This window comes from Lynx canadensis, chromosome E1 (genome assembly GCF_007474595.2).
Source record: "Lynx canadensis isolate LIC74 chromosome E1, mLynCan4.pri.v2, whole genome shotgun sequence".
Taxonomy (NCBI): Eukaryota; Metazoa; Chordata; class Mammalia; order Carnivora; family Felidae; genus Lynx; species Lynx canadensis.
The window spans coordinates 40,435,292-40,445,524 of record NC_044316.2 but is presented as its reverse complement, the minus strand read 5'-3'; the positions used below and the strand labels follow the sequence as shown (position 1 = coordinate 40,445,524).

The 10,233-nt window shown below is 53.9% G+C and overlaps 1 protein-coding gene across 8 annotated transcripts in view; it reads right to left on the bottom strand.

Moving 5' to 3' along the window:
- Positions 1-6,596: 6,596 nt before the first annotated feature.
- Positions 6,597-10,233, bottom strand: part of ATP6V0A1 (ATPase H+ transporting V0 subunit a1) — a 60,219-nt gene continuing 56,582 nt past the window's right edge. For all 8 annotated transcript variants that reach the window (XR_004344403.1, XM_030295280.2, XM_030295277.1 and 5 more), the window contains one exon: positions 6,597-8,196. Coding sequence is in view for 7 of the 8 variants with exons in the window: in XM_030295280.2 (XP_030151140.1) it covers positions 8,103-8,196 (94 nt within the window). In the remaining variant the exon portion in view is untranslated. The remainder of the gene's footprint in view (positions 8,197-10,233) is intronic.

Here is a 10,233-nt window from a genome sequence, read left to right as displayed (position 1 = left end):
GGGCAGAGAACGTGTAAATAGGAAGACTGTGGAAGGGTAAAGAAAGCTGGGCAGATTTGAGGAACTAACTAAAAATTTCGGAAGTTGAAGAAGTGGGTCATGTGAGTCTGGTCTGGCTGTGGTGGGGCAGGGCCTGGTGGGTGAGTTAGGGGCTCTCCATTTGATCCTTAAAGGGTAGCCGCAGCAGGACAGGTCAGGAGTTACCTTCATTTTACATATTGGGAAACTGAAGCCAGAGAAAGGATGTGACTCGGACAAGCTCAGTAACCGGTAGGAGAGCATGTCCAGGACTAGAACCCAGACCTCCTAACTCCCAGGCTGGCGTTCTTGCCACTGTTCCCAGATGATGCAACTTTTCAGGCTGCCTGCCTGGGCAGGATGGGGTTAGGCGGGGCTATGTGGTGGCAGGTAGAGATGGGGCCTTTAGGAGGCCCACACTTTCTGAGAGGATTCTGGGTCCTTTTGGAGGCAGATGTAAGTTTTTCCAGATTGTCAGGCGGGAGTGAAGCTGCTTAGAGAAAGGGGAGGGGTCAGAGGAGAGTTGCCAGCCCAGAGAGAGAATCCAGAGTCTGGACCAGAAGAGAACATGGGAGTCCACTGAGCTTGCCCTTTTCCTCTGCCACCTGCCTGGGCACAGGCACAAGCTGCAGTCCCCCTGCCTTGTTCCCAGCTCAGCCAGCAGCCTCTGCAGGAGGTGCAGCCCTGCTCCCAGTCACTTCCTGGTGTCAGGAGGTTCTCACCCTATCCCAGGGAGCAGCTCCAACACCAGCCCAGAGAGATGTGCCCTCATGGGGCCCTAGCCTATAGCCCCCCAGGCCCCTCTCCACTACCCTCCAGAACTCACCCCCGCCATTCTCCCTCCAAACATTCCTTGCTCTGGATAAGACTTGTCAGACTCTCCTCCAGCATTTCTAGATCTTAGGGAACACAAGCGTTGGGGGAGCTGGGCTGCAGATCGTCAGGATTCAGCGTGCCTCTCTGTGGGGTCTGGGTCCACCTCTCTGTGGGGTCTGGCGGGGGTTGCTGGCAATGGCCAAAGATGAGGGACACCGTCCACATTCAAAGCCTGAGCTCATGGGTGCTGGGCAGGAGCCTCACTGATTACAGTGGACATGTCACACTGTCTCTTTGCTCATCTTCCCCACCAGGCTGGGAACTCTTTGAGGACAGTAGGGGGCTGGATGAAGAAACTACGCTACATCGACTGGATGAAATATCAAGCATTTGCTTGAAAAAAAAAAAAAAAGGATGAGGAAAATGTGTGGTGTTGATTCAGGATGTTCTGCAAACTATACGTATATAGTTCTATATATAGTTTAATTACAGTGGGTATAGCAAACTCCCATTTGTGTTTTATTTTATTGTTATTTTTTAAACTTTTTTTCAATGTCTATTTTTGAGAAAGAGATCGCAAGCGAGGGAGGGGCGGGGGGGGGGACAGAGGATCTGAAACGAGCTGTGTGCTGACAGCAGAGAGCCCAATGTGGGGGCTCTAACCCATGAACTGCAAGATCATGATCTGAGCCGAAGTTGGACACTTAACTGACTGAGCCACCCAGGTGCCCCGTCAACATTTATTTTTGTTTTGTTTAAAAAAAAATTCTTTTTACATTATTTTTGAGAGAGAGAGAGAGAGAGAGAGCAAGTTGGGGAGGGGCAGAGAGAGATGGAGACACAGAATCCAAAGCAGGATCCAGGGTCTGAGCTGTCAGCTCAGAGCCTAACACCGGACTTGAACCCAGGAACTGTCAGGTTATGACCTGAGCCGAAGTCGGATGCTTAACCGACTGAGCTACCCAGGCACCCCGACTTTTTTTTAATGTTTATTTATTTATTTTGAGAGAGAGAGAGAAAGTGTGCAAATGTGAGCGGGGAAGGGGCAGAGGGAGGAGAGAGAGAGAATCCCAAGCAGGCTCCACACGGCCAGTGCAGAGCCCCACGTGGGGCTCGATCCCACAGTGAGACCCTAGCCCAAACCAAGAGTCTGATGCTAAACTGACCGAGCCACCCAGGCACCCCTATTTTTCCCAACTTTTAGAATCTGAAGGGCAGCTTGATGGCTCAGTTGGTTAAGCATCTGACTTTGGCTCAGGTCAGGATCTCATGGTTTGTGGGTTCGAGCCCCGCATCGGGCTCTGTGTTGACAGCTCAGAGCCTGGAGCCTGCTTCGGATTCCGTGTCTCCCTCTCTCTTTCTGCCCAACCGTGCTCACAATCTCTGTCTCTCAAAAACAGATATTAAAACAAACAAACAAACAAACCCAACTGTTTATTTTCTGTCAGCCTTATTTCTTTTTGTTTGCTTTTGTGGAACAGTAGCTCAAGACCACTCCGTGGGTTGTTCCTATCCATTCAGTGGCCTGAGCAGTGGGAGCCGCAGACCAGTCTTCGGTGGTGACTGGGCACCCCAGGCTTCGGCAGGGAACTGCTGAGTGGGCCCAGAGCGCACCAGCACGCCTGCGGACCAGTCTGCGACTTCCGGTGGAGTAGCCGTGAACCCAGGAGCTGGAGCCGTCCGTTTACCCCAAAAGTCCTCCTTGGTCACAGCCTTTTCAGCAGTGGCCTGCGCTTGCTTTTCCATGTCTTCACGATCTCTGTAGAAGTAGAGACCAAGCATGACGTGGCTCTGGGGAGGCTTCCCGGATCTGGATGGGGAAGGTTCCAGAGCGAAGCGGCCAGCAACAGGGGTGGCCCCTGCAGCACACTTCAGCACGGCTCGCTGGTCAGGACTACTGGACGACGTGACACTGACGCCAGCTGGGTTTTCAATGGCAACAACGGCATGAGCTGCCAGTGGAAGTTTCTCTCCCAGGTTCTCTTCGGATTTACGATGGAGATAACCATTCATCCCCTTTCCTTTTGTAGATGTACCGGAAGTCAGGGTGGGTGCCACCTAAGCGGGCTCCTGTTGCAAGAAATTTGAGGACATCCTCCTCCTTCATTTGCGGGACATAAAGCGCTCCGGACATTGTGAAATTTCCCTTTAAGTTACGACAGGAGCGCAAAACAATGCCCGTAGGGACCCCTCCCTGGGTGTCCCGGAAAGCTCCCATTTGTGCTTTAAAAAAACGAAAGGGGCGCCTGGGTGGCTCAGTCGGTTAAACATTCAACTCTTGATCTCGGCTCAAGTCATGATCTCACGGTTTGTGGGTTCGAGCCCTGTATCGGGCTCTGCACTGACAGTGCGGAACTTGCTTGGGATTCTCCCTCTCTGCCCCTCCCCGCACTTGTACTCCTTCTCTCAAAATAAAATTTTAATAGGTCATGTAAACAGTGGTTGCTGTGGGTGGGGCACTGGGACTCTCAGGGCGGGAGGAGGACTTTTGTAACAGGGCCTTTTGTACTGTCTGATCATTTTCCCATGACACATTTTATTTTTCAATTACTGTGCGTGGAACAAGTGAGCTGGGCTCTCCGCTCTCCATCTGTCTCCTCTTTTGTTCTTAGCCAGCCTGACCTTCTGCCTATGCACCCCAGAATACCTCCAGGGTCGCTTATCCCTTTCTGCCTAGCTGTCACAGCCCGCAGGATCCCACCTACCTTCCGAGTGAGGAGGAATGGGTCCTTCCTTATCTCGCCACCAGGGGACAGCCCACACCCAGGACATGCCTGGGGAGCTGGGAGAGCAGGCAGGTCATTGAGAATCTGAGTGGAGCTCCGATGTCCCTTCCACACAGGGTTCCTGGGGGCAGAAAGAGGCGCAGTCCCAGTGAAGGACAGGACGGGGAGTCGGATCCTGAAAATGGCGATGGCATTGTCCCCTAGCGCTATAACACCAAGCTGGCCCATAGCCACTCTCTCCCACACTTGTTCCATGACCCCAAGATGAGGAGAATTCCCTGAACAAAGCACAGGCTCACTCAGCAGAGGTCTGGGGTCCAGGGATTCCACAAGAAGGGAAGCAGCATACAGGGCATGTCCCTTAAAAACAGAAGCAATGGATCCATCCTGCTTCCCACCAGTACCTGAGGGCTCCTGGGATTTCCCACCCCCTCCATGGCCCAGGTCCTGGTCAGTCCATCTTTAGCTGGCTGGGCTGGAGGCGGCGCAAGACCAGGAGACCCCAGCAGTTCCGCTCAGCCAATGACCTGCCAGCTCAGGTCTTTTCCGCCTGGGCAAGGGACGAATTTCTCCCTGGGGAAGCCCTAGGTCTCCTGCCCCCTGCCCCATTTTATTGATATATACCAGAAAGTTTACCAATTTAAAGCGTGCAACTCAATGAGTTTTTTTTTTTTAAAGCAACTTCACAGTTGTGCAACCATCGCTATTGTCTAATTTTACATTGTTATCATTCCCCACAAGAAAACCTGCACCCCTTAGCTGTCACTCCCATTTTGATCCTGCCCCAGCCCCATCCAGAGCCAGTCCTAGGCCAGCCCATCCACTGTCTGGTCTCTACAGACTTTCCCATTCTGGACATTTCACACAAACGAAATCACCCAATATGTGGTCTTGTGTCTGGCTTCTCAGCATAACGCTCTTGAGGTTCATCCGTGCTGCAGCCCGTGTCAGTTCTCCGTTCCTTTCACTGTGGAAGAGCACCTTTTGTATGGACGCACCACTTTCTGTTCGTCCATTCACCAGCTGACGGACATCTGGGTTGTTTCCATCTTGGAGGAATGAACGGTGCCACGATGCACACTTGTGCCCGAGTTTGAGCACATTCTTTTTTTTCCCATTTTTCTTGGCTGGAGATGTAGAAACCGAGTTGCTGGGTCGTAGGTTAATTCTATGTTTAACATTTTGAGGAACCGCCAGACCGCTTTCCGAAGGAGCTGCACCATTTGCATTTGTAACTGTCCCTTCCTTGTTACCGCCTTTCATGGCAGGTTTGATGTGGCAGATCCCCTTGTGGTTGACCCGTGGTTCCCTAATGATGCCGAGTGTCATTCCCCGGGCTCATTGCTTACTCGTGTTTTTCTTCCTAGAAATGCCTTTTCGAATCCTTTCATTTTTTAAATCAAGGAGTATTTTTTTACCTTTTATTTTTTTAAGATTTTATTTTAAATTTATCTATGTTGAGAGATAGAGAGCGCAAGTGGGGGAGGCGCAGAGAGAGAGGGGGAATCCCAAGCAGGCTCCTCGCTGTCAGCGCAGAGCCTGATGCGCAAACTCTCGAATCTTCGAGATCATGACCTGAGCCAAAATCACCCAAATCAAGAGTCGGATGCTTAACTAAGCCACCCAGGCGCCCCTAAGATTTTATTTTTAAGTAATCTCTACACCCAACGTGGGGCTGGAGCTCATGACTCCGAGATCAAGAGTCGCATGCTCTTCCCACTGAGTCAGCCAGGGACCCCTAATTTTTTTTTTAAACCTTTTAAATGAAGGTATTTGTCTTTTTGACTGAATTGTAATTCTAGATACACATCCTTTATTAGATAGGACTTACAGTTTCTCCCAGCGTGAGGGTTGTCGGGGTTCTGTCCCTTGAAGCACAAAAGCTTGTCAGACCAAAGCCCATATCTTCTTTTTATCTGTTTGCTTTCGGGGTCTACTAAAAATCATCGCCTAACTTATGGTCATGAAGACATTTTCCTTTAATCTCCCCTAGGAATTTTAGTTTTAACCCTTACATTTAGGTCTATGACCCACTTTGAGTTAACCTACATACATAGTGCGAGGGCTCCAGGCCAAAGTTGTTCTTTTGCACGTGGATACCCAGTTGTACAAACACTTGTTGCAGACCGTTCTTTCCACACTGTATTGTCTTGGCCCCTGTGTGGAAAATTGATCGGCCATAAACAGGGCTGATTTCTGGACTCTGAATTCAATTCTATGCCATTGATTCCAAATATCTATTCTTAGTAAGCCTCCCTTTTGAGTCAGTAACAGAGCAGAGGCTAAAAAACTCATCCTGGACTGTTCGCACAAGGAGCCAGCGGGGGGTGATGCACCCAAGAGCCTATTCTGGGGCAGGTGGCCTTTCGGGGAAGAGAGGGTTCGAAGATGGGGGTGGGGGAGATAAGGAACACGAAAGGGTGTTCCTGCCCCTGCTCACCCCTCCTGGGGCAGCAGTTGTCGGCCCGCTGTCCACGTTCCCGTGCAGCCCTGTCCTGGAGGCCCCAGGAGGCATAGAGAGGGAGGGCAAGCGAGAATGTGGGTGCCTTACATCGCAGTTAGGAGGGAGCCAGCACCCTCCCAGCCCACCCCGCCTGCTGGCTCTTCAGCTGCCTGCCTGCCTCTGCACCTCACATTCGCCCCCTGCCTGGAGGAACACGACGCTGAGCTTCCACTCACACCAAGGCCAAGGGCATCAGGGCTCAAGATAGCAAGGCTACTGAGTCCTGGAAAGCACACTTGGAGTAGAGGGAGAGGAGGGCGGGCAGATGTCCAGGCTCCCCCTTCCCCCGCTGTCTGGGTGGGTAGTGTGGGAAAGGGGGGGTGAGGATGATCCCCTCAAGTCCCTTCCCCACCGAAGGCAGGATCTGCAAAGCTGCTGGGATCAAGGGGGGGGAACGCGCCTGGGAAACCTGAGAGGTGACAATTTCACAAACGGGCCACTGCAGCTGTGGCCTCTGATCACAGGAAAGCAGACACGCTGGAGGAGGGGCAGGGGCGTGCAACACGGGGCACAGGGACAGACAGCCTCCCTGGTAGAGTCAAACACACTTTATTCAGCACGGGAACGTGTGAACAGAAGGGCCTCCGGCAGGGTTCCGGACAAAGAGCTCTGAGGCAAACCCTGCTATAAACAGAGCAAAGGGCATCATGTAAACCACCAGCCCGGAGGGGAGGGAATCTGCACAAAGTCGGGGCAGGTCACACTGGCCAGCACATGGTGAAGTGGGGGTGGGTGACCCATGCCCAGGAGAGTCGTGAGCAGCTCTAAGTAACTCAGAAAAGCCAGGGTAGGAGGAGGGCAGGGGCCTGGCCAATTCAGGGGATTATCTCGACCACTGAGGGCCACGGGGTTCGATTTGGCTGAAGCAGCCCGGGCTGCTGTGCCAACACATGATTACAAGGCCCTGAGAGCCACAGCCTGGCATGGGGGGGACAGGAGAGGTGGCCCTTGGGGGTGCTCACCATCGGCCCACAGGGCAGGGCTCTCACAACCAGGTGTACTGTGGCCCTGGCGGTCGCCTCCAATCAGCAAACTGTAAATGGCACCGACCTTCCCTGCCCAGGACCCCACTCCCTTGACTTGGGACCCCAGTGGAAGTGGGGAGGGGCAGTGGAGGGCAGAGCAAGGCAGGTCCGTAGGCAGAACCACCTCTGATGACTATAGTCTTGCCCTCGAGACTCACGATTAGGGGTGGGGAAAGGTTGTGGGGTCTGCACCCAGAAATAGCCTCTGTCTGAACCGTGTGCCCGGAGGGCATGCTTGTGGCAGGGCCCGCACTTGGCCTGAGAAGCAGCAGCCAACCACAGCAGGCAGCCAGGACCTCTGTTTGGGTCACTCCCTGCTGTGCTGTTACACCGGGTACAAACAGGAGCAGGGGGAAGGAGGGGATTCTGGGAAAGAGGAGGAGAGGGTGCGGGTTAGGGAGGTAGTGTTGGGTATACCCTGGGACTCTTGGGAGTGACAGGGAGAAGCCATGCACGACGGCACAGCTGGGTCCAGCTAAATTCCCGATTAACAACTGCTCTGAAGGCCAGAGGGATAGGCAGAGAACAGAAGTGCCCTCTTCCTGGACCCGCCCCTGCTAACCCAAGAGCACCCCTACCCCCAACCAGTGACTAGAGTGGCAGGAACAGGAGGCTCAAAGTCTGAGTGTGGATGTGAAAGGTGCTTCTTCCATGGGCTTTGGGCTCACACGTAAAATGCAAACTTGCTCACCACCAGGGGACAGAGGAGAGGCTGTCTTTGGCTGGACAGAGGCTGGGAGGGCGAGGCCAGTGCCCAGTAGGTGTGAGTGACAGCCAGAGCCCAGCTTCTCTCTAGAAAATCACTATACTACACAGGAAGTTGGTGGCGGTGGGGGACCCAGGGAGGGCTGGATCTATCTAAATGACTCACAGATGGGAGGGTGGCTGGGATGACACAAATGCCCCCATACCCAGGGATCACAACCGACAGGCAAGAGGAGCAGAGCTAACAGCTGTGGAGGGACGGGGGGCGGGGGGGGGGGGGGGCCTGTGGTACACAGCCCTCCATGGGGCTCACTCGTCAAACTTCCCTTCCCGAATGTGCTCAAAGGAGAAGGGTAGGAACTTGAAACCGGTTCCGCTGTAGAATTTATTCTGGAACTCGACCCTGGGGAAAGGGAAAAAGAAAGTCGTCATTCCACAAAATCCTTTTGGGATTTCACAGTTGGGCTAGAAAGATGCTCTGATGCTCCTCCCCTCATTCTCCTAGCTGAGCTCAGCCTTCGGCCGCCCACCAAGCCCCGGCCCCCGCCCGCTTCCCACCGTGCACACAGGCCCCACTTCTGCAGCCAGGGCCTGCCCCAAACCTGCCCTGGGCGAGAGTGCAGAACATCTCCACACTGGTTTGTCCTCAATTCTTGCTCTTTCCTACTGAGCAAGAGTGTTTCTGCAAAACTCTGTCTAGCCATGTGCTAAATGATTGGCTTGGGTCTCTAACGACAACGAAGAAGTGTCCCCTAAACACCCCCTTCCTTGGCAGGGGCTCCCAGTAGACCTCTCTGAGAAGCCCCTGGGCGGCAGGAGCTCTGGCAAGCACCCTTGTTTGTTTCTTTTCTTGCTGGAGGAAGGAGAAGGGAGGGTTGCGAGTAAACGCTGGGCTATGGGCGCTTTAGAGGAGGAAATTCCCAGGAAAGGGGGGGGGGGGGAATCAGGAGGGGAAGTCTTCTCCAAGCAATGGCCAAAATATTCTCCAACTACAAAAACATCTGAGAATGAATTCTTCTCCCAGGGGCTGAAAGGAAAAGCAGAGCTTCACCTCCCTTCCCAGGCAGCTCAGGATCCATCCCCAATGGTCTCCCTGGGGCCCCTTCAAACTCTGAGGGGCAGGAAGACCGCGCTCCCGGCAGCAGAGCCAGGCTCAGCCCGTGCTTCCCCCTGCACACTCCCTGGATGGCTGCCCAGCAACCAAATCACCACCAAATATGGGCAGAAAAATGCATGATTCAGAGGACAAAAAAGCCAAGGAGAGCTGCCCTGAGGAATAGTTTCCACTCAGTGCAGTGTGCCCCTGGGGGCACCAGAGCCCCCACAAGGACAGGCAGAGCTGGGGGCGGGGGCGGGCTTCAGGCAAGGGCTCTGGTGCAGGGCAGGGCTTCATCCTGCCTCCAAACCAGGGGTGGGGGTAGGGGTGGGGTGCCTGCACGTTGTAAGGGCTGTCTGCAAGCAGAGGTCCTCAGAGGCCCCGTCAGCCCTGGGGTGCTGGCTGAGAACACTGGAGCTGCCAGCTCCACCCCCTGGGGACAAGAGGTGAATAGAATTTTCTGCGTGGGTGTAAGAACAGGCAGCCTTCTCCTCCCAGCCCCACATTCCACAGGCTGGGCCCAGGTCCCCAAGCCTCCTGGACTCTGGAGAGTTCCCTGGGCCAAGCCCCTCAGGGAAAAAGGATCTGGGGGAGGGGGCTTCAAACTGAAGTCAGTCCCAGGATTCCCGGCAAGAGCGATTCCAAACCAGGATCTGGACTCGTCCCCATATCCTAACACCCAGAGAAGTCCTACGAGCTACAGCTACTCAGGCCTCTGTTGTGGGAATTAGGTCGGTTCCCACTTCTCACCCGCTGCTGCTGGGCCCAAATGCTTCAAATGCTTCGTGCTGGGTAGGCTGTTTGCATATGGGAAGGGCATTTCTGAACAGCTAAAAACAGCCTCACATCCCATTTGCATTCAACAATATGTAGCCAGATGGTGGGTAAGTCACCTTAGGGTCTATGAGGAGATCCCCTGGCTGGCTAATCACACAAACAATTCAAATTCCAAACTGGCCGAATGAAGTAGAAGCGTCAAAAATTTTCAGATGCCCATGGGATCACCATCCTTCTCTTGCCATTCCTCTGTGCGCCTCATCTATCCATGGGGCCCAGTGGGTAGGAAGGGGGGCACGTGTCCAGGGCCATCTTGGGCATCTCGGGGTCAGCTTGACGTCACCTCCCTGCTCAGCCTCGCTCACCCCATCCTCCCAGAACAAAGCTGGAAAGCAATCTCCCTGTCGGGCTCCCCGCCCTCTTCTCCCTCCCAACCAGGGAAATGTGTGCTTCCTGAGAAAGTACAAACACAAAGTTCTTTGCGCTGGGGCCCACAGGGCCTTGCTGGCTGTCCTGCAGGTCCCTCCTATTTTAAGGGCCTGTTATACTACTCAGGGAGCCTCCAGG